General features: G+C 37.0%; 1 protein-coding gene across 1 annotated transcript in view; it reads right to left on the reverse strand.

Annotated features, from left to right (window-relative positions):
• LOC125121943 (disintegrin and metalloproteinase domain-containing protein 5-like) overlaps positions 1-25,568 on the reverse strand; it is a 91,144-nt gene that overhangs the window by 52,636 nt on the left and 12,940 nt on the right. The window contains exons 4-8 of the mRNA XM_047770235.1: positions 23,916-23,994; positions 21,608-21,673; positions 8,597-8,668; positions 8,247-8,410; positions 360-546 (exon numbers count right to left, since the gene is read on the reverse strand). Of these exons, the coding sequence (XP_047626191.1) occupies positions 360-546; positions 8,247-8,410; positions 8,597-8,668; positions 21,608-21,673; positions 23,916-23,994 (568 nt within the window). The remainder of the gene's footprint in view (positions 1-359; positions 547-8,246; positions 8,411-8,596; positions 8,669-21,607; positions 21,674-23,915; positions 23,995-25,568) is intronic.

Consider the following 25,568-nt stretch of genomic DNA (forward strand, 5'->3'; position numbering starts at 1 on the left):
GTTAAGGATCTGGCATTGCCGTGAGCTGTGGTATAGGTCGCAGACGTGGCTTGGATCTGGTGTTGCTGTGGCTCTGGCGTAGGCCGGCGGCTACAGCTCTGATTAGACCCCTAGCCTGGGAACCTCCATATGCCATGTGGGTGCAGCACTAGAAAAGACAAAAATAAAAAAAACCTTTTTTTAATTTTTTTAAAAAAGCAAAATTAGGAAATTTAAAGGCTTCTATCTTCCCCAAAGAAGGTCTTTTTCAAACTTCAATTTTTTTTCTAAAAGACCAAGTCTTCTTTATTTTCTCTTCCAACTATTATTCACATATGTGGGAATTTTTTTTTTAATTTTTGAAAAAAAATTCCACTAACCTCTAAAGTGCCGCAATCACATTGTTCACCTCGTTCCAGAATTCCATTGCCACATATCTTCCTCCTCTGTTTGTAAACTGGTTCATCCAAAAGGATGCTATGAAGACATGTGAGGCCAGAATGTGCAGCAAAATATTTAAAGTCATCCAAGCTACAGGTGCTAAAATCCTTTACACCCCCAGAGTACCTAAAATATTTTTAAAAAAATGTATACAATAAAAATCATTGTTGTTGTATAGCTCTACATTTCTCCTAATGTATGATGATTTGAAGTGAGATTTAAATAGTATTATATGCATGGAAAACAATGAGTACACTTTAAAAAATACAAAAATATTTTTTAAATACTAATATATTTTAACATACGTTTTAAATTTCACCAAGAAAATTCTCATAATGAAACATTTTTTTCAGAGTTCCTGTTGTGGATCAGCAGAAACAAATTGACTAGTATCCATGAGGACACAGGTTCAATCCCTGGGCTTGCTCAGTGGGCTAAGGATCTGGCATTGCTGTGGCTGTGGTGTAAGCCAGTGGCTACAGCTCCAATTTGATTCCTAGCCTGGGAACCTCCATATGCCTTGCATGTGGCCCTAAAAAGACAGACAGACAGACAGATGGAAAGGAAGGAAGGAAGAAAGAGAAAGAAAGAAGGAAAGAAAGAAAATAAATTTTCAAAGTGTTTTTGCCATTCATCTTGTTTTGTTTTGTTTTCCTCTTTTTAGGCCTGCACCTACAGCACATGAAGGTTTCCAGGCTACGGGTGTAATCGGAGCTGTAGCAGCCGGCCTTCACCACAGCCACAGCAATGCCAGATCCAAGCCATGTCTGCAACCTACAGCACAGTTCAGGGCAACGCCTGATCCTTAACCTACTGAATGAGGCCAGGGATCCAACCTGGGTCCTCATGGATACTAGTCAGGTTTGTTGCCAGGACAGGAACGCCCATCTTGTTTTAAAGAAGACGTATTATTTACCCATCCTATGATCTTTATTAAGTGTTTAAACATAAGAACTGTGGAATTCTTTATCTTCTCAGTGCCAAACAACTAATATTAAAATTTTTGGCCTCAGTATTTGGTATACTTTTTATCTATTTACTATCATTTTTGTATTTTTCTGTAAATACCAATATGAACATGTTTGTTGTAATTTTAAAAGCATATTTTAGAGTTTTTTCTTTCTGTAATTAAGCATTTTCAAATGAGAATCTGTTGTTTGATTTACACCATGGAAGGGGCAGTAGTAATACCTATTTTTTTTTTTTGTCTTTTCTAGGGCCGCTCCCACGGCACATGGAGATTCCCAGGCTAGGGGTCTAATCAGAGCTGTAGCCACCAGCCTACACCAGAGCCACAGCAGTGAGGGATCCAAGCCACATCTGCAAACTATACCACAGCTCACGGTGGTGAGGCAATGCCAGATCCTTAACCCACTGAGCAAGGCCAGGGATCGAACCTGCAACCTCATGGTTCCTAGTCAGATTCATTAACCACTGTGCCATGACAGGAACTCCAGTAATACCTATTCTGAGAGGGTCAGAAAGTTGTTGGTACTTTGTGACACCTCAGCATCCAACTCAAACACTAGAAAGAATGTGATTTAAGAGTAAAGAATATGCCTTAGACCAGTAGTTGACAAACTTTCAGGTGAAGAGCCACATAGTAAATATTATGGGCTCATATGCAAGTACTCAAGTCTAACTTTGTGGTACAAAAGCAGCCATAAACAATATGTAAACCTATAAGCAGAAACACTGAAATTACAGAACTCATGTAGCTTGTCCCTAGAGGGTGCCTCCAATCTGGCCAGCCGAGGAAAATACAAACCAGCCTCTGGAAGGTAGGAAGGAGGACAAGAATTTCCCAGGCACAACAAGGCCTGGAGAGTGTTGGGCCTATTTTGGTATGTGTTTCGTCTGCACTTGAAAAGAATGTATATCCTAGAATTATTGGGTATAGCGTTATGTAATTATCAATTAATGCAGTTTGGTTAATAGAAATGCAATGTTCCTAATCAAAAAAAAAAAAAAGTATGGTGTGTATTTAATAAAGCAAATTATCTTACATGGCTTCTGGTGACATTATGCAAACATCTCCTGAACAATGGCAGATCTCAGTATTATCATAACTCATTCCCAAATTAAGGCCAACCAACTGTATGATATTGACAGAATATGACTCTAAGGATAAACCCTCTGGATACTACATACAAGGAATATAAAAGAAAAGCAGTTAATATTAGCTAAGAATCCTATTCAGTTATAAAAAAACATTTACTATAATCAAAAATTAGTATATAAAACTCCTTTTTATAATTCATTAGTGAATCCAAAATACTTATGTAGATACAATTGTAGTAGTTATATAAGTACTTATCAAACATGGATGGATGAATAATACAACAGTTTAACTTCAAAATACTATTCCTTAATGACAATACCAGCTATCTTAGCAAAGAGTTTTTAAACACCACATTGCATTTCTTCTTTGAATTATTATTACTATTATAATTATTATTGTTTGCTTTTTAGGGCCCCACTAGCGGCATATGGAGGTTCCCAGGCCAGGGGTCGAATTTGAGCTACATCTGCCGACCTACACCACAGCCACAGCAATGCAGGATCTGAGCCATGTCTGTGACATACACCACAGTTCTTGGCAATGCCAGATCCTTAACCCACTGAGCGAGGCCAGGGATGGAACCTGAAACCTCATGGTTCCTAGTAGGATTCTTTTCCACTGCGCCGCAATGGGAACTCCGCTTCTTTGAATTATTTTAAACAAAATGCTTTAATTCTACATTCTCTCTCTTTTTTTTTTTTTTTTTTGCTATTTCTTGGGCCGCTCCCGCGGCATATGGAGATTCCCAGGCCAGGGGTCCAATCGGAGCTGTAGTCACCGGCCTATACCAGAGCCACAGCAACGCGGGATCCGAGCCGCGTCTGCAACCTACACCACAGCTCACGGCAACGCCGGATCGTTAACCCACTGAGCAAGGGCAGGGACCGAACCCACAACCTCATGGTTCTTAGTCGGATTCGTTAACCACTGCACCACGACGGGAACTCCATAATTCTACATTCTCTTAATAGTAAACAGTCTCTAAAATAGGTCCCGATGATCCCTGCCCCCTGGCATTTATGTCCCTGTGTGTTCCCACTCTTGCTTATAGGCTGAACTTACTGACTTGCTTCTAATTAACTGAATATAGTAGGAGTGATGGGTCATCCTTTCCAAGACAGGTTATAAAAACACTGACTTCTTGGATTATATATCTCGCTCTCACCAAGTAGGCCTGTGGAAAGGCCCTCATCAGTGCACATGGAAACATTTTCTGAGATCTTCCAACAGCCACATGACTGAGCTTGGAAGCCAGTGCTCTCTGTGTTGAACCTTGAGATAACTACAGTGGTAGCTGTCATCTTGTTCTTATCCACTAAGCTGCTCCTAGACTCCTGACCCACAGAACTGTGTTGTTTCCATATGTTAAGATTTGTTACTAGTTACATAGCAATAACCAACACACCCTCAATAGGCACTGTTGTTTTCCTTTGGGACTATTTTCAATATCTGCATAGATGTTTATAGCATCTTTATTCATAACTGTCAACACTTGCAAGCATCCATGAGGTCCTTCAGCAAGTGAAGAGATAAACTGTGGCATGTTTCAGACAATGGAATATTATTCAGCACTAAAAAAAAATGAGCTATAAGGTCGTGAAAAGACACGGAGGAAACTTAAATGCCTATTACTAGCTGAAAGAAGCCAGACTGCAAAGACTACTTTATGATTCCAACTATTCCAACTACATGACATTCTGGAAAAAAAATTACGGAGACATGGGATTTCCTGTTGTGGCTCAGCAGTAATGAACCCGACTAGTATCCATGAGAATGCGGGTTCCATCCCTGGCCTCACTCAGTGGGTTAAAGGATCTGCCATTGCCATGAGCTGTGGTGTGGGTCACAGAAGCAGCTTAGATTCCGTGTTGCTGTGGCTGTGGCATAGGCCAGTGGCTACAGCTCCCATTCTACCCCTAGCCTGGGAAATTCCATGTGCCACAGGTGCTGAAAATATATATATATGGAGATAAAAGATCCATAGTTGCAGGTGGTGAAGGGAGAAATTAATAGGTAGAGCACAAAGGATTTTTAAAGCTATTAAAATACTGTGTATAATACCATACAGATGGATACATATCCTTATTAGATCAAATCCATAGAACAAATCTACAACACCAAGAATGAACCCTTAACAAACTTTGAACTTTGGGTGATTTTAATGGGTCAGTGTACACTTATCATTTGCAATGAATGTACCACCCTGATCAGTATGTTAATAACAGAGAAGGCTATGCATGTGTAGGGGCAAGGGATATATGGATAATCTATGTACCTTCCCCTCAATTTTGCTGTGAACATAAAACTGCTTTAAAAAATAGTATTTTTTTAAAAGTTGTGGTTCTTGATGGATGGAGAGCCAGACAGCATAGTGAGGGAGTGGCAAGTAAAAAACAGTCCAGAGAAGATGAAAATGACTCATGAAGATGTTTCTAAATTTCCTGTCCCTCATATTGCCTGGGTTGCTTGTTGTTCAATCACAGCCACTAAGAAGCAGAAAACAACAGTCAACTGAATGTATCAAACACCTCAGGCCCCCCTGACAGAAGAGATAGCATTTTGTTCACTGGAGGACTTCATGAACTCAAGCAATTCTTCCTTCCTGCATCCCAGCTTTTGATCAAGAGCAGTTCTTAGGACAAAATAGAGGTCCTTGTAATAACAGACTTTATTCCCTTCATAGTTACAGATGTCATTAATAGCAAAAAATAAATACATTTCACTTCTTAGAAGACATAATGCTGGTCTCTGGGGAAAGGCATTCAATAAAACTTTCATGGTCCCAACAGCCTCAGATAGCTGGTTTAATTGATAGACATGATGGTTTCCTCAAACAATTCCTTTGCAAAGTCTCCAAATGGATCCCTAAATTGTTCTTGATATTGCCCATACTCTTAATCTCTCTTAATTCAAAGACCCTTGTCTGAATCACACTTCACATCAACTTTAAAACAATTTTTCATTTCCTTTCCCTATGTTTAAAGGAAATTATGTCTTGCCTCCATGCATATAAAGACTCCTTATATGAGTCATGTAAATTACATCTCCCCTACTGTTTGCGTATTGACAAAGCACAAAGTTGGATGGCTTAAACCACCTGATTTCAAAACATTTAACAGAACAGCCATATTCAACGAATTGATTCTTAATTTTTACAAATAATTGGCATTTGAAGTTCCCATTGTGGCTCAGTGGAAATGAATCTGACTGGGAACCATGAGGTTGCAGGTTCCATCCCTGGCCTTGCTCAGTGGGTTAAGGATCTGGTGTTGCCGTGAGCTGTGGGGTAAGTCACAGATGTGACTCAGATCTGGTGTTGTTGTGGCTGTGGTGCAGGCCGGCAGCTGTAGCTCTGATTGGACCCCTAACCTGAGATCCTCCATATGCTGTGAGTGCGGCCCTAAAAAGCAAAAAAATAATAATGATAATAATTGGCATTTAACATTTTAAAATTTTAAAATGCAATTTTCAAGCTCTTTGTTGTTGGAATAAACAAAAAATTATTTTTATATTTATGTCTTAATTTTATAGCATTCTTGCTTAATTTATATATTAGTTCTTTTCCTTTACAAGTTGTTACAAAAATTCCAATCAAATTTTAAGTCTGAAGAATGGCACCAGGAAAACACACATCTTAACCACTTACATTCAATAATTCCTATCATCTGCTTTATTTGCTTCACACACACAACCTAAAAAACCAATTATCAGCAAAGACACATTGTTTTCAGGAGAATTAACAACAGTGATGAAGATTTGAACAATTGCTAATGGTCTTTCCTCAGGCTTTGGCTGAAAGGGACCAACAGTATGGATAAAGTAAAAACAAATCCCCAGGAAATATCTGATTGTTCTTCAGCCATGGTAACAAATTGATTTATCTGATCAATCAATATGTCTTTTTTAGCAAGACATAGTAGTCTTGGTACTATGGTAGTAATGGTAGTAAGTACATACCAGCACAGATTTTAAATCTGTTTAATCTGTTAATGGTAATTTGAATCACTATATGCTACTAAAAGTCAACAAAATATACAAATAGGTCAGTATAAAAATTACAGTGTAGACTTCTTTTTCTGAAGCACAGTCAAGTTAGTTTCCTTTGCTATTTTTTATATAGCTTGCTGTCAAGGGAATATCACTGTAGTAGTAAGAGCTCATTCCCATTTTTCCAGAAAATAGTAGATTATAAATATTTGAAAGCTGTTCCTTCCTACCAGTCTGTTCCTCCCAAACATAAAATAATTAAATGCAATAATAAAAGTTACCTTGAAATAGAAAGAGTAATGAATGTCATCTAATGAAGAAGCACATGAATGTATACCAATTATTAATTTTGAGAAAAATATTGATAATATATTTATAATTAACATTAAAATTATATTGATTATATAATAAATATTAATGCAAGAATACCACTACTCAAAACAGTTAAACTGACTTATAGAGGCCAAAAGTGTTTTTTAAAACAATGTGGGTTCAATTTTACAAATACCCTGTTTTTTAGAGCAATTATAAACAGTTTAATTTTTATGCTCCAAGTTAGTAAAAAAAAAAAAAAACTATACAGGATGAGTAAACTAAGAAATACATTATTCATGTTTTTAAATATTTAGGAAATTTTGAAACATGAGAATAATGACAGCAAACTAGATAGTAATTACATACCAGAGCAACTCCTCCGGCATAGCTCTTATCACATATTTTTCCAGGATGTGTGACTCCTATAAACATAGGATGCTTCTTGAAGCTAAAAAAATAATAATTTTCTTCATAATTATATTTAATTGGTATTATTAATGATAATTTTCATAACAGCAAACATTATTTAACAATTGTAATTCTAAACTTCATGCTACTCTGAAACAAACTAAACAATCTTCAGTGTTAAGAATATTTCAATACATATTTATAAATTATGAATTTGATAAATATCCAGAATTAAAATAAGTATGAAACCTAATAGTTATAAGTATCATCGCACTAGTGGTTATATTTACTCTGTTTCTTTCTACTTTCATAGCCCTGAAAATTCAGTTTTCTGTGAATTCCTCATTCATTTATTTACTGAAGATGAATGGAGTTTTATGGGCATTAGATTTTAGATATGGGAACATTCAGTATATTCACATTTTTAGAAAAGAAAAAGAAAAAATTAATCAGGTGAGGAGTTCCCATCGTGGCACAGTGGTTAACGAATTCCTCATGGTTAGGAACCATGAGGTTGCAGGTTCGATCCCTGCCCTTGCTCAGTGGGTGTGGTGTAGGTCACAGACGCGGCTCGGATCCTGCATTGCTGTGGCTCTGGCGTAGGCCGGTGGCTACAGCTCCGATTAGACCCCTAGCCTGGGAACCTCCATATGCCACGGGAACAGCTCAAGAAATGGCAAAAAGACAAAAAAAAAAATTTAAAAAAAATTAATCAGGTGAGAGACAAGAACATAGAGATGAGGTTGTAAAAGTTTATAAGCCAAGGGAAGTAAAAAATATTGTATCACTCATAATGAATATCTTTTAGTTATTTCAATACTTTTATAAAATTTTACTTTTATCAGGTAGTTTTATATCAGTTGATAAAACTTTTGCCTTAACTCACATTAGCTCCTTGAGGACAAAGACTTTAACTTACAATTTTTTCCCATCCCATGGTGTTTACCAAATTTATAGAACTCAGGATACATTAAGTAAAAGCTGATTTTTGAAACAGCTTTTACTTAATGGGTTATTTCTTTAATGTTATACAAATACTAAATTCTATACTCACGCAAGTAAGTATGCAGTATGATGAGGTTGAAAGAGAAATCTGTATTTCCATTCCAAAAATTTATATAATACATAATCAGGACTTCCTGCAGTAGAAATTTTGTTTTTATTTGACCAGATATCTATGGCAGATATTCTAACAGTCAGTTTTAACTGGGTAAGCATCTAAATGGAGAAAATAAGTGAAAATTTTTCAATAAATTTGAATATTATATTAAATTTTTATAAAGATAAATTCGAGACATTTGACTCAATATTTTGTGGAAACTTCGACAGCGCAGCAAAATACTATATACATCAATTCATATTGATTTACAAAATGTATAAGCAAAATAGTTTTTCAAAACTCACAGTGTTAACAAAGCCGATGATCTGAATAACCTTCTGTGTTACACTTTTTATATCAGAGCCCATGTAATCAAACTGAAAATGATAAATTAGTATTAAAAAAATGGATACCATTATATACCACATACCCTTTAGGTGTAATATATGCTATATTCTAAAGTAGCTAGAGAGCTACATTCCAACCGAAATCCAGGAAATGTATGTTTACACTTGCATATGTAAATGTATAAATAATTTATTTAAATAAATTAATTAAATCTATAACTTTTATCTATATAATAAGTAAATATACAATAAATTAAAATATTTAATAACATGATTTAAATAATGTTTAATGCACTTAACTTGTGGCATTATTTTTATGACAACTGAAACAGAATTTGTTAAACGTGGGATTGCAAAATATATGTCATTTCTAAAATAATGCATACAATCACAAATCAAAAAAAATACATGCATAAAGAAGGAAAATTCCTTAATGAGAGGTTCACTGTTAAAACGATCATGGATTCTATGGTAGGATACATTCTTTGACATTGCCATGGAACTCTAATTTCTTCTTTATTCCAGTAAGCCCTTTTTATGTCTAACTGCTTTAAAATCCGGGAACAATTTTAAATAACAATGATGATATCAGGAATGTGAGCTTTGCTCCTGATTTTTCACTGTAAAACAACTATTTCATGATTAAGTGGTGTTCAGTTTAAGATGAGTATTCTAGGTCATATTGAGAAATACCTATTTATAAATATTCCTATTTACTAAGGCTTTTATTAAAAATTAAGTTGAATTTTTATCAAAAGTCTTTTTTAAGCAAACCAAAATGATAATGATTTTTGTCATCTGACTTAATTGATTCAGTAAATTTCATTAATACATTACATAATATTAAATCATCATTATATTCCTTGATCAAAATATTATATTCTATTAATACACTACCAAAATTAATATATTTTGTTTAGAAATTTGTAGCTTTAAGATAAATAGGCATGGGAGTTACCCTGTGGCTCAGCAGGATAAGAACCTGACTAGTATCCATGAAGATGTGGGTTTGATCCCTGGCCTCACTCAGTGCGTTATGTAAGGATCTGGCATTACCACAAGCTGCCTGTACATTGCAGACGTGGCTCAGATCTGGCCTTGCTGTGGCTGTGGTGTAGGCCTGCAGGCCTGCAGCTGCAGCTCCTATTTGACCTCTAGCCTGGGAACCTGCATATGCTTCAGATGTGGCCCAAAAAAGAAAAAAAAAGATATAAAACAAGATGTGAAAAATATATATTTTTTTGTCTTTTTTTTTTCCCGCTGTACAGCATGGAGACCAAGTTACACATACATGTATACATACTTTTTTCTCCCATTGTTGTGATGTAAGTGTCTACACATAGTTCTCAATGCTACATGGCAGAATCTCAATGTAAATCCATTCCAAGAGCAATAGTTTGCATCTATTAACCCCAAGCTCCCAATCCCTCCCACTCCCTCCCTCTCCCCCCAAGCAGCCACAAGTCTATTCTCCAAGTCCATGATTTTCTTTTCTGTGGAAACGTTCATTGGTGCTGCATATTAGATTCCAGATATAAGTGATATCATCTGGTATTTGTCTTTGTCTTTCTGGCTCATTTCACTCAGTATGAGAGTCTCTAGTTCCATCCATGTTGCTGCAAATGGCATTATGTCATTCTTTTTTATGGCTGAGTAGTATTCCATTGTGTATATATACCACCTCTTCCGAATCCAATCATCTGTCGATGGACATTTGGGTTGTTTCCATGTCCTGGCTATTGTGAATAGTGCTGCAATGAACATGCGGGTGCACGTGTCTCTTTTAAGTAGAGTTTTGTCCGGATAGATGCCCAAGAGTGGGACTGCTGGGTCATATGGTAGTTCTATGCATAGATTTCTAAGGTACCTCCATACTGTTCTCCATAGTGGCTGTACCAGCTTACATTCCCACCAACAGTCCAGGAGGGTTCCCTTTTCTCCACACCTCCTCCAGCATTTGCTATTTGTGGACTTATTAATGATGGCCATTCTGACTGGTGTGAGGTGATATCTCATGGTATTTCTGATTTGCATTTCTCTAATAATCAGGGATGTTGAGCATTTTTTCATGTGCTTGTTGGCCAGCTGCATATCTTCTTTGGAGAAGTGTTTATTCAGGTCTTTTGCCCATTTTTCCATTGGGTGGTTGGCTTTTTTGCTGTTGAGTTGTATAAGCTGCTTGTATATCCTAGAGATTAAGCCCTTATCCATTGCATCATTTGAAACTATTTTTTGCCATTCCGTAAATTGTCTTTTTGTTTCCTTTTTGGTTTCCTTTGCTGTGCAAAAGCCTGCCAGTTTGATTAGGTCCCATTGGTTTATTTTTGCTTTTATTTCTGCTGCTTTGGGAGACTGATGTGAGAAGACATTTGTAAGGCTGATGGCAGAGAATGTTTTGCCTATGTTCTCTTCTAGGAGTTGGATGGTGTCTTGTCTTATATTTAAGTCTCTAAGCCATTTGGAGTTTATTTTTGTGCATGGTGTGAGGGTGTGTTCTAGTTTCATTGCTTTGCATGCAGCTGTCCAGGTTTCCCAGCAATATTTGCTGAAAAGACTATCTTTTTCCCATTTTATGTTCTTGCCTTCTTTGTCAAAGATTAATTAACCGTGGGTGTCTGGGTTTATTTCTGGGTTCTCTAATCTGTTCCATTGGTCTGTCTGTCTGTTTTGGTACCAGTACCACACTGTCTTGATGACTGTGGCTTTGTAATATTGCCTGACGTCTGGAAGAGTTATGCCTCCTGCTTGGTTTTTGTTCCTCAGGATTGCTTTGGCAATTCTGGGTCTTCTGTGGTTCCATATAAATTTTTGGATTGTTTGTTCTAGTTCTGTGAAAAATGTCATGGGTAATTTGATAGGGATTGCATTGAATCTGTAGATTGCTTTGGGTAGTATGGCCATTTTTACAATCTTGATTTTTCCAAATCACAAACATGGAATATCTTTCCATTTCTTACATCTTCTTTAATTTCCTTGATTAATGTTTTATAGTTCTTGGCATATTAAGTCCTTTACCTCCTTGGTCAGGTATATTCCCAGGTATTTGATTTTTCAGAGGTGCAATTTTAAAAGTATTGTATTTCTGTATTCCTTTTCTAATATTTCATTGTTAGTATACAAAAATGTGACTTATTTCTGAATGTTAATCTTATATCCTGCTACTTTGCTGATTTTTTTCATCAGTTCAGGTAGTTTTGGGGTTGAGTCCTTAGGGTTTTCTATGTATAGTATTATGACATCTGCATACAGTGACAGTTTTATCTCTTCTCTTCCTATTTGGATGCTTTTATTTCTTTTGTCTAATTGCTGTGGCTAGGACTTCCAAAACTATGTTGAATAGTAGTGGTGAGAGTGGGCATCCCTGTCTTGTTCCAGATTTGAGAAGGCTTTCAATTTTTCTCCATTGAGTATTATATTTGCTGTGGGTTTGTCATAAATGGCTTTATGTTCAGGAATGTTCCCTCTGTACCCACTTTGGCAAGAGTTTTTTATCATAAAAGGATATTGGACTTTGTCAAATGCTCCTTCTGCATCTATTGAGATGATCACATGGTTTTTGACTTTTCTTTTCTTAATGTGGTGTATGACATTGACTGATTTACATATGTTGAACCATACTTGTGATCCTTAGATGAAACCCACCTGGTCATGGTGTACGATCTTTTTGATATGTTGTTGGATTCAGTTGGCTAAGATTTTGTTGAGAATTTTTGCATCTATATTCATCAAAGATATTGGCTGATAGTTTTCTTCTTTGGTGGTATCTTTGGTTTTGGAATTAGGGTGATAGTGGCATCATACAATGTCTTTGGGAGTGTTCCTTCTTCCTCAACCTTTTGAAAAAGTTTAAAGAAGATGGGCATCAGATCCTCTTTGTATGTTTGGTAGAATTCACCTGTGAAGCCATCTGGTCCTGGGCTTTTATTTGTAGGGAGTATTTTTATGATGTACTCAATTTCATTTCTAGTGATGGGTCTGTTCAGTTGGTCTGTTTCTTCTTGATTCAGTTTTGGCAGGCTGTAAGATTCTAGAAAATTGTTCATTTCTTCCAGATTGTCAAATTCGTTGGCATATAGTTGTTCATAGTATTCTCTTATGGTTTTTTGTATTTCTGCAGTATCTGTTGTGATTTCTCCTTTTTCATTTCTAATTTTGTTTATTTGGGTTCATTATCTCCTCTTCTTAGTGAGTCTAGCCAGGGATTTGTTAATTTTGTTTACCTTTTCAAAGAACCGGCTCTTGGTTTTATTTTCTCTATTGCTTTTCGAATCTCTATTTTATTTATTTCCTCTTTGATCTTTATAATTTCCTTCCTTCTGCTAACTTTAGGTCTTTTTTGTTCTTTTTCTAATTCATTTAGGTGGTGGTGGGTTAAGCTGTCAATTTGAGATCTTTCTTCTTTTTTGAGGAAGGCCTGTATTGCTATGAATTTCCCTCTGAGCACTGCTTTTGTGGCATCCCATAGATTTTGAGTGGTTGTGCCTTCATTATCATTTGTCTTGAGGTATTTTTTAATTTCTTTCTTGATTTCCTCACTGGCCCATTGATTTTTTTAGTAGCATGTTGTTTAGTCTCCATGTAGTAGGTTTTTTCTCATTTCTTTTCCCATGGTTGATTTCTAATTTCATACCATTGTGGTCAGAGAAGATACTTGAAATAATTTCTGTGCTCCTAAATTTGTTTAGGTTAGCTTCATGCCCCAATATGTGATCGATTCTTGAGAATGTTCCATGCACACTTGAGAAGAATGTGTATTCTGATTTTTTTGGATGTAGTGTCCTGAAGATGTCAATTAAGTCTAACTTTTCTATTGTTTCCTTTAGGATCTCTGTTGCTTTATTGGTTTTCTGTCTAGAGGATCTGTCCATTGATGTGAATAGGGCATTAAAGTCTCCTACTATGATTGTATTCCCATCAATTTCTCCCTTTATGTCTGTTAGTATTTGTTGTATGTATTTGGGTGCTCCTATATTTGTGGCATATATGTTGATGATAGTGATATCCTCTTCTTGAATGAATCCTTTAATCATTAAATAGTGTCCTACTTTGTCTTTCTTTATGGCTTTCATTTTAAAGTCTATTTTGTCTGATATGAGTATTGCAACTCCTGCTTTCCTGTAATGTCCATTGGCATGAAATATTTTTTCCCATCCCCTCATTTTCAATCTATATGTGTCCTTTGTCCTAAGGTGAGTTTCTTGTAGGCAGCATATTGAAGGTTTTTGCCTTTTTATCCACTCAGCCACTCTGTGTCTTTTGATTGGGGCATTCAGTCCATTGACATTTAAGGTGATAATTAATAGATTATTATTTACTGCCATTTTAAACCTCATTTTCCAGTTGATTCTATGATTCTCCATTCTTCCTTTCTTTTTTTGGTTGGATGGTCTCCTGTTATTATCTGCTTGAGTGTTTTTTTTTCATTTTTTGTGAATGTAATGTTTGGTTTTGACTTGTGGTTGCCCTTTTTTTTAAGTATGTTAACCCCTTCCTATAATTGCGTTTTAGCCTGATAGTCCTGTAGGTTCAAACACTTCATTACCATACTAAAATTTAAAAAAAAAAGAAAGTTAAAAAAAGAATCTCTTTATTTCCTTACTCCCCTTGCCCACATTTTATGATTTTGATGACTCTTTTTTTCTTTTTAATTTTATTTTGTTTTAAACATGTTCATGATTAGATCTGTATGCTGGCTTATTTGAGTGACTGCTCTCTGACTGTCTCTGATTGTGGTTTCCTCCATCCTAGTTCTTCTTCTTTTTTTTTTTTTTTGATTTAGAAAAGCCCTTTCAATATTCCTTTTAGAATGGGTTTTGTATTGCTGTATTCTTTTAGCTTTTGTTTGTTGGAAAAAATTTTTTATTTCCCTTTCTATTTTAAATGATATTCTTGCTGGATAGAGTATTCTAGGTTGCATAATTTTTCCTTTCAGCACTTTAAATACCTCTTGCCATTCCCTCTTGGACTGTAGAGTTTCTGTAGAGAAATCAGCTGATAGCCTTATGGGGGGGTTCCCTTATAAGTGACACTTTGCTTTTCTCTTGCTGCCTTTAGGATCCTCTCTTTATCATTCTCTTGCTTCCTTTAGGATCCTCTCTTTATCATTAACTTTTGCCATTTTTTATTATGTGTCTTGGTGTGGGTCTATTTGGGTTCAACTTGTTTGGGGCCCTCTGTGATTCAAGAAGCTTGAAATCAGTGTCCTTTAAATTTGGGAAGTTTCCAATGATAATTTCTTTTCTTTTTTTTTTGTCTTTTTTTTTTTTTGTCTTTTTGCCCTTTCTAGGCCGCTTCTGTGGCACATGGAGGCTCCCAGGTTAGGGGTCTAATCGGAGCTGTAGCCACTGGCCTACACCAGAGCCACAGCAATGCAAAATCCAAGCCGCGTCTGTGACCTACACCACAGCTCATGGCAACACCAGATCCTTAACCCACTGAGCAAGGCCAAGGACCGAACCCGCAACCTCATGGTTCCTAGTTGGATTCGTTAACCACTGCACCATGACGGGAACTCCCCCCAATGATAATTTCTTCAAATATATTTTCCATCCCCTTATCTTTTTCTACTCCTTCTGGAATTCCTATTATGCATAGATTGGCCCACTTTATATTATCCCATAGGTCCCTTATATTGCTTTCATGTTTTTTCATTTGGTTTTCTGTCTGCTGTCCTTTTTGGGTGATTTCCATTATTCTATCTTGCACATCACTAATTTGTTCTTCTGCATTATTCATTCTGGTTTTTATTGCCCTTAGCTCAGTTTGTATCTCTGCAAATGAATTTTCTAGTTTTTCTTGGCTCCTCCTTATATTTTCTAGTTCCTTTCTGAGGGAGTCTGCATTACTGTTCATATCTTCTCTTATTTACTTCAGTATTTTCACTGTCTCACTTTTGAACTCCAAGTCTGTCAGGCTGCAGAGGTCTGTTTCATTGTTGACTGCTTTAGGTGAGTTCTCCTGTTGGTTTAACTGGGAATCGTTCCTGAGCTTCTTCATCTTGCTTGTTATTTTCTTTTTTTTTTGATGGAGGTGTACTCCCCATGGCAGGGCAGGGTTTGCCCCGGCACTGCCTATGAAGTGTTTCCTGAGGGCTGGCAGTGTTGGCTGGTCTTTTTTGAGGCAGCAAGGCATTTTCTGAGGGTGGGCAGAGCTAGCAGGGTCACTCTGAAGCAAAGGAGGACTTCCCCAGGGCAGGCAAGAACTGGCAGATCTGCCCTGTGATGGAGGCAGACTTCCTGTGACTGGGCAGAGCTTGCTCTGGGGTTTCTGGGCTGCGGAGCTCTTCTGGGGGCGGGGGTGCTGGGCGCTGCTCTGCAAGAGTGCAGCACCTCCCAAGGGCAGGAGTGGCTAGCTGGGCCACTGGGAGACAAGTGCTTCCCCAGGGCAGCCAGAACTGGCAGGACTGCCCCACAATGGAAGCAGACTTCCTGTGGCCAGGCAGAGCTTTCTCTGGCATTTCTGGACTGTGGAGCTCTTCCAGGGGGCAAGCAGTGCTGGGCAGCTGCTCTGCGGGAGTGTAGCCCCTCCAGAGGGCGGGCAGGCCAGAGCAGGGAAAGCCCATGAGGTGGTTGGCTTCCCATGAGTGGTGAGGCCAGCCCTCTGGGATGGCAGGCAGCCTCAGGTTAGGAGCGTGCTCGGGGTAGGGGAGGGGGGATGCACTGGATAGCACTGCTATCTGCTAGCTGGCGGGCAAGTCCGCTTGCTGGGGCAAAAGGAGTATTCTATGGCAGCCCGCCCCTTCTCCTCTCCCCTCCCCAACACTGGTGCCTTGTCTCTCCTGCAGATCCAGCTCTTCTCCCAGGTACCCTCTGTTGTGGCTTTTCATTCCCCAGCCCTTAGCATATTGCTCCCTCCAACCATGATGCACCACTTCCTAATCTCTCAGGCTGTCTCTGCACTGCCAACCTGACCAACTGCTTCCTAGTCCCCCAGGCTGTTTCCACACCACCAGCCCTAGGTGACTAACCTCTGAAGCTGTGGTCTTTGTGCCCAGCCACCACTGGAGCATCTCGGTTTTTGGTGACTGTGCCAATAGTTCAGAGGATCTGTTCAGCTCTCACTCTGCTTTTCAGATCTCAGACCTACTCCTGCACTCCTCTCAGCATTTGGAGATCCCTCCGACTCAGTTGATCTTTCCGTTGATTAGGTGACTTTCCAGGGTGTGGGTTCCCTTTCTCCTTCACAGTTCCCTTTCAGGAGCACCCATCCATTCCCAATTCCCCTTCTCTCACTCTCCTCTTTTCTCTTGTTTTACCCAGTTATGTCATGAGATTCTTCCGTTATTGGAGGTTTAAGTTCTTCTGCCAGCATTTAGTTGCTGTTCTGTGCGAGTCGTTTAACCTGTAGATGTGTTTTTTTTTTTGTTGTTGTGTTTGTGGGAGAGGGCGAGCGCATCCCCGTACTCTTCCGCCATCTTGCTTTCCTCCCTTTTTTTCTTTAGGGTCGCACCCATGGCATATGGAGTTTCACAGGCTAGGGGTCGAATTAGAGCTACAGCTGCCAGCCTATACCACAGCCAAGCAATGTGGGATCTGAGCCACATCTGCAACCTACAACACAGCTCATGGCAACACTGGATCCTTAACCCAGTGAGAAAGGCCAGAGATGGAACTCACATCCTCATGGATACTATTTGGGTTCATTACCACTGAGCCATGATGGGAACACCCTAAAAATATATTTTTAAAAAGATATAAAAACCTGATGATGTGGAGAGTCAGCCAGGTGCATAGTTGACAGTGATTGCATGAATGAAAAATAGTGTTTAGCCATTAGGATTCGAAGGGTAATTTTTTTTTTTTTTTGGCCATGCCCATGGCATGTGAAAGTTCCATGGGCCATGCCCATGGCATGTGAAAGTTCCTGTCAGGGATCAAACCCATGCCACAGTAGCAACACAAACCTCTGCAGTGACATCACTGGATCCTTACCCTGCTGAGCCACAAGAGAACGCCTGGAGGGTACTTTTTATGATAGCACAACCTAGCCTGTTCTGATGAATATATATCCTCCAATTTTTTAAAATATTATATAGAATTCTTCAATTTCTAAATAGCTAATAACAATAGTTTTTTCTTTTTGTACCTTAAATAATTACTCATAATTATATTTTTAATTTTATTATTTTGCTTTATCTCTTTTTATTCTTTATTGCTTTAATATATTGTGATAGAGTTTTGACAAATTGGTTTTTACTTTTACAAAACTATTGCTATTTTCCTTGTGACCTATAGATGACTACCTTTGCATGAAATTTCTATATATATCTATAGATATTTGAATATAAGTGGTACCCATTCATAAAGTAAAAAGGTCAATAGATGTTTAGTAAAGCAAGCTGATAAATAATTGTTTTTGGTCTGTGCCCTTGGCATGTGGAAATTCCCTGACCATACCATAGTAGTGACCTGAGCTGCTGCAGTGACAATGCCAGATCCTTAACCCACTGTGCCACAAGGGAACTCCCTTGACAACTAATTTAATCTTTATATGTTAATATTTATTTTCTATCTTTTAAAGCTAATAGAAATGCCTTAATGTGATATACTATACTTTTGATTTTGTTAGCTTCTTCTGAATATTTCCAGAGTTGTCATTTTTACAGTTTCATCATAACTTACACAGCAACTAAATGTTTATTATTAGAAATGCATCTTTAATTTAAATTGTATCATTCAATATAAAGTATGCCTTTCATTCTTCTACTTAAGTTTTTCTATCCTGAGTTTTACTTTATCTGTTAGTGATATCATCTTGATTTTCTTTTTTATGGGTTTTAAGGTATTAAAGAGAGCCATATCTAAAATAATCTGCTACTGTATACATAATGTTAAAAGTAAGCAAAGTGTAACACCAATAACCTAAAGTTTGAAGGGGAAGGTAAGTTTAATATCGCTATGAAAGTTAATTGTTATCAGTTTAAATTAGGGTGCTACATCTTTAACTCAGGAGTTAAGTTGACAAACTACAGTCCATAGGTCACGTATGGTCTACCACCTAATTTTCTTTCTTTCTCTCTCTCTCTCTTTTTTTTTTTTTTGCTTTAGGGCTGCACCCATGGCAGATGGAGGATCCCAGGCTAGGGGTCTAATTGGAGTTATAGCTGCTGACCTACACCACAGCCACAGCAACTCCAGATCCAAGCCACGTCCGCAACCTACACCATAGCTCACAGCAACTCCAGATCCAAGCCACGTCTGCAACCTACACCATAGCTCACAGCAACACCAGATCCTTAACCTGATGAGTGAGGCCAGAGATCAAACCCACAACCTCATGGTTCCTAGTCAGATTCATTTCTAGTGTGCCATGATGGGAACTACCAATAAGAATGTTTCTTATAGAACATTTTCAGTTGATTTGATGATAGAGGAACACTAACTTTGAACACCAAATAAGCAAAATATTACCCCTTGAAACCATTTCATTCTGAAGTTCCTGTCGTGGCTCAGTGGTTGGCAAATCCGACTGGGAACCATGAGGTTGTGGGTTTGATTCCTGGCTTTTCTCAGTGGGTTAAGGATCCGGTGTTGCTGTGAGCTGTGGTGTAGGTTGCAGACGTGGTTCGGATCCAATGTTGCTGTGGCTCTGGCATAGCCTGGCAGCTGCAGCTCCGATTCAACCCCTCGCCTGGGAATCTCCATATGCTACAGGAGTGGCCTAAGAAATTGCAAAAAATACCAAAAAAAAAATTCATTCCCATTAGCAGACTAATATTAAATTATTACATGTGATTACTATTATTATATTCTGAATTCTATCAATAAAAATTGTGTAAATTAAAAAAAAAACAATAAAGTAATTTTTTTCTTTTTAGGGCCACACCTGCGACATGTGGAAGTTTCCCACTAGGGGTCGAATTGGAACTGCAGCCACTGGCCAACACCACAGCCACAGCAACACCAGATCCGAGCCATGTCTATGACCTTCACCATAGCTCAAGGCAACACCAATCCTCAATCCATTGAGCAGGGCCATGAATCAAACCCACACCCTCATGGATACTAGTCAGGTTCTTAACCCACTAAACCAAGACAGAAACTCCAAGATGTTATAATTTTAAGTTATCTTACATAAACTTCATGGTTACAAGGGGAAAACATGTAATAATTACACAAAAGAATATGACAGAGAAGTCAAAGCATATTGATATCAAAAGTCATCAAATCGGGAGTTCCTGTTGTGGCGCAGTGGAAACGAATCCGACTAGGAACCATGAGGTTGCAGGTTCCATCCCTGGCCTCACTCAGTGGGTTAAGGATCTGGCATTGCCCTGAGCTGTGGTGTAGGTTGCAGACGCAGCTCAAATCTGGCATTGCTGTGGCTCTGGTGTAGGTTGGTGGCTCCAGTTCTGATTAGAACCCTAGCCTGGGAACCTCCATATGCCACGGGTGCAGCCCTAAAAAGGACAAAAGACAAAAAAAAAGTCATCAAATCACAAAAGAATATAGCAGGATCAGAAGCAAGAAACAATGGCACTACAAAACAGTCAGAAAACAATTTTAAAAGGGGCAGGAGTAAGTCTTTACCAATTAATAATTTCTTTAAATGTAAATGGATTAAATTCTCCAATCAAAAGAAAAAGACAAAATTTAGACAAAATTCCCAAACTCAAGTAAGAAAATAATGGAGGGTGAAAGTATCTTGAGTCAAATGAAAACGGAAATAAAATAAAATTGATGAGGTATGGTAAAAGCAGTTCTAAGAGGGAAGTTTCTAGCTATAGATAAACTAATCAAGAAAACTGAAAGATCTCAAACAATCTAACAGTAAATCTCAAAGAACTAGGAGTAGAAGCTAATCTGAAAGTTGGCAGTATTAAGGGTATTTAAAAAGATTAAAGCAGAAATAAATGAAAAGGAGAACAGGAAAATTATAGAAAAGATTAACAAAACTAAGACTTTATTGTTCAAAAAGTAAACAAAATTAACAAATCTTTAACTAGACTAAACAAGAAAAAAAGAGAGAGGATCCACACCAACAAAATTAAAAATGAACATGTAGACATTACAATAGATATTACATAAATACAAGGATCATAAGAGGCAACTATGAACAAATATATACCAACAAACTGGACCACGTAGAGGAAATGGAAAATTGCTACAGATATACATCCTGAATCATTTCCGAATCAGAAAGAAATATAAAATCTGAATAGACCAATTACTGTTAAGAATTAAATCAATACTAAAGAAAAAAAATCTCCCAATGTAGAAAAGCCCAGAACTAGATGGCGTCACTGATGAATTTTACCAAATATTTAAAGAATTAGCACTAATTATTCTCAAACTCTTCCAAAAAAATCAAAGAGGTGGTGGGAACCCTCTTAAATTCATTTTATGAAGCCAGCATCACTTTGATAACACAACCTGAAAAGAACACTACAAGAAAAGAAAAGCTATAGGCCAATACACCTGATGAATATTGGTGCAAAATGATGAATAAAGTTCAGCAGCGCATTAAATAGATCATTCATCATAATCAACCTACAGCTAGAACAACCAGACATAGATCAGCAAGGAAGCAGAAAACTTGAACAACATCAGAAACCAGCTGTCCTAATAGATATACGAAACACTAAACTCAACAAGGCAAAATATACTTTCTTCTAAAGAAGACATGGAACAGAGTGATGTCAGTATCGTGGTAACATGAAATGTTCCTTTTGTTTCTCCCTTTCAATCACAACCAGTAAATATACATAACTCAACAAAATTTCCTCTGTCCCACACACCAAGATGCTGGAGAATTCCACACATGAAAAGATACTTCTTACAAAAGCAATTAGAGATTCTATAATGAATTAATAAAAACTTGGTATATTCACAATTTATAATGATTCATATATTGCAAAAGCAAAATAAGCATTTATCAAAAAATGGCTTTTGAAATTTGTATTATGTCATTGAAATAAATACAAATAAATGTTAAATCATTTAAAAATGACAATGCAAAAGAATGACCTACCAGATTTTTATCCACAACAATATACATATCAAGATATCGGGGGAATAACTTGAAATAGTCAGGTTTCTGAAACACATGAAACATAACATGAGTCCTGAGAAATTTCCAAAAATTTACCTTCTGTTGAAATTATGTTCAGATATAAACTAAGAGATGTGTTGCTACTAATTACATATTAAAGTGATTTTCAAATGCAAAATTTAGGTACTATTAAGAAAATTCGAGTCCAAAATGTGCCTGTGGTTTAGGAGAATTTTTAATGAGATTCCAGGCTACATAAGAATGCAGGTATATTTTGGTTTTAACAAAAGATGAAATTGGAAATATTAAGTTGATAACACAAAACTTTCCTTTCTTTAGCTTAAAGATAATTTTTCATAGTAATATTCCACATGGGCAGATTTTCTGCTACCAATTAGACAGTACTTTTGACAAACAATGCAGTTTAGAAAGATACTACTAAAGTTTACAATCAATGGCAGTTCAGTAGAAACAAGAATGTCATTTATGGCAGCTTATAGGTCTTTATGGAAGAAGAATACATCAGTTTGCTTTACATGTACCTTATGTAAGCCACTGCTATTCATTTGTGAATTCTCCCATAACAAAGACTCATTTAGAAATACAGATCACAACATTTTCACCTAAATTATCAGAATAATTGAGGAAAAGGAATAATTTACATGATTTATCCAAATGCCTACATGTGAAAATTAGTCTTTTGGTTTATTTAGTCCTGTATTCACATACCTGCTTCCAAGATTAATTACCTAAGTTTTTGCTCATCTAATAACTAGCACAGCAACTTAATTTCTTAAAAAGTTATGCAGGACTATCATGTAGAAGTAAAATAAAACTAAATTTTGCAAGTCCCCAAATTTTGCTCTGAAAATCTTTTTCATTTCATAAAATTATACTGAATAAGTTAAAAGTCAACACTTACTTCTGAACTTTTTCTGACTTGATATTGTAAGCTCTCATAGCTGTTAATGCCATTGTTCCATAACAGAGGAATATCAGTGCTATTATTTTTTTCTTCATAAATCATGTGCATGAATCCTGAAATAGTCTCCACTGGTTCAATTCCATATGAGAAGTTTTTAAACTGCAATGTTCCCCTACACATTAAAATAATCAAAGCAAGTCCAAAATAATTCTATAATCACAATATTCTATAATCTAATATTCTAGTAGATTAGAATATTATGGTCCATATATAGAATATAATCTAGTATTCTAATGAAACTGTAATCTGATATTCTAATGAAAAACGTTGGCCAAAATAATTTTTTACATTTAAAGTGACCTTAGCTTCTCTTCTTTATCTCTTTATTCTTTGGGGTGTTATCCCAGAACTGGACAGTAATAGCACAGAATACCTATGGGCTTGATTATCTTAGAGAAAGCATGTTAGGTGTTGATATACATCTAGGTGTGATTTTCTCAGCCAGCCTTTAGAATGGATATGCGCTCTCTTCCTTAGCCTTAGGTCCCTTTCTTCATTTTGAAATATCTACCTCTCTCCTGACACTTAAGGTTCTAAATCATTTGACCATGTGGGCTGAGTGAAAGATGGTACCCAACAAAAAGTACCTGCAAGCAAAGCCAAAGTGCTTATCAGACTCAGGCATTCTATAATTGGCAACCATTCTAGGAAGTTAAAAGAGCGCAAAAATATAAAGACTTTGGGAAAACTAAATTAGTATAGAGACAATCAGCACCCCCTATACTCAAGAGTTCTCAATGCCTCAAGCAGCAGATCCTGTTAGAATAAACAAGCAGCCTCCCATCTAGAACTGAGGCTGCCAGGATGACCAACTTTATTTTGTCCGCAATTCTGGATCACTCCTTAGAGAAATGAATTAACAGAAGTGACTGTAGGACTACAAAACATATATAGAGGATCAACTTAAAGACTAGCAAGATCTAAATACTGGCAAATGGAATGTCTTTAAATAAGCTACAACCTGAGTCCTGAACAAGTGTTGAGCGATACGAGAGAATTTGGAAAACCTGCAATATATCCATGATAACTGCAATCCATCTGAAAAAAAAAAATACGCAGAGAAAAACAAATGGATTACTTACTTTTAAAATGGACATCCTAGATATCTCATGTATATTTATTACTTTAACTACCTTAGTACTTTAATATGAATGGCCATTACTCAATAAAGTTGTGCCAGATAGAAATAAGAATTAGTCCAGGTGATTCAATTTCAGTGAATGTGCAAAGCAGTACTCTAGTAATTTCACAATATTTACATTTTTAAAGACAATCCAGAGTAAGAAAAAAAACCTGTCTTACCTGAGCTGACAAAGGCTGAGAATGTTGGATGTCATTTTTGTCATAAGAATAAACAACAGAAGCTGAAGATAAAAATAATCTAGGCAGAAATCACAAAAAATGCTCAAATTATGAATAGAAAGCAGAGAAAATATTCTTCATTAATACAAATTTTCTTTTTACAGAGGAATTTAAAGGAATGCCAATTATGTTGGCATATCTTATTGTGCAGGTACTTATCCATTTACAATAAATTAGGGGCAGAGGGAGGCATTTTAACTACAGTGACATATAACACTAAAATGCATGATAATGAACAACCCAAACTGTTAGAAATATCAAATAGTGAAATAACATAGGTGTCAATTTCCAGCATAGAACTTTCAAATCTTTGTCTTTAATGCTAATTAATTTCAGATTTTAAACCTGAATCTCAAAATTAAAATGTAGGGTTAGGACAGAATTTTGAAAGATTTTCTTTTTTTTTTAATTTTTTAATAATTTTTTTATTTTCCCACTGTACAGCAAGGGGGTCAGGTTATCCTTACATGTATACATTACAATTACATTTTTCCCCCAGCCTTTCTTCTGTTGCAACATGAGTATCTAGACAAAGTTCTCAGTGCTATTCAGCAGGATCTCCTTGTAAATCTATTCTAAGTTGTGTCTGATAAGCCCAAGCTCCCGATCCCTCCCACTCCCTCCCCCTCCCATCAGGCAGCCACAAGTCTCTTCTCCAAGTCCATGATTTTCTTTTCTGAGGAGATGTTCATTTGTGCTGGATATTAGATTCCAGTTATAAGTGATATCATATGGTATTTGTCTTTGTCTTTCTGGCTCATTTCACTCAGCATGAGAGTCTCTAGTTCCATCCATGTTGCTGCAAATGGCATTATGGCATTCTTTTTTATGGCTGAGTAGTATTCCATTGTGTATATATACCACCTCTTCCGAATCCAATCATCTGTCGATGGACATTTGGGTTGTTTCCATGTCCTGGCTATTGTGAATAGTGCTGCAATGAACATGCGGGTGCACGTGCCTCTTTTAAGGAGAGTTTTGTCCGGATAGATGCCCAAGAGTGGGATTGCGGGGTCATACGGAAGTTCTATGTATAGATTTCTAAGGTATCTCCAAACTGTTCTCCATAGTGGCTGTACCAGTTTCCATTCCCACCAACAGTGCAGGAGGGTTCCCTTTTCTCCACAGCCCCTCCAGCACTTGTTATTTGTGGATTTATTAATGATGGCCATTCTGACTGGTGTGAGGTGATATCTCATGGTAGTTTTGATTTGCATTTCTCTTATAGTCAGCGATGTTGAGCATTTTTTCATGTGTTTGTTGGCCATCTGTATATCTTCTTTGGAGAAATGTCTATTCAGGTCTTTTGCCCATTTTTCCATTGATTGGTTGGTTTTTTTGCTGTTGGGTTGTATAAGTTGTTTCTTAGCATCACTATGAATTAATATACCCACCTAGCTAAGTACCAAATTCTTCTCAATAAACTTGGTCAGAATTGCTTTCATCCCCCCATTAATTATTCAAAAACTTGACACCACTCCTGCCAATCATTTCTGTCACCTCACTTTGAGATCACCTGTACCCATCCTAACTCATTATCTCTATTTCCAGAGAATGACTACTTTTTTTACTCAAAGCCAATCCTTATGCTTG

This window comes from Phacochoerus africanus, chromosome 3 (assembly GCF_016906955.1).
Source record: "Phacochoerus africanus isolate WHEZ1 chromosome 3, ROS_Pafr_v1, whole genome shotgun sequence".
NCBI lineage: Eukaryota > Metazoa > Chordata > Mammalia > Artiodactyla > Suidae > Phacochoerus > Phacochoerus africanus.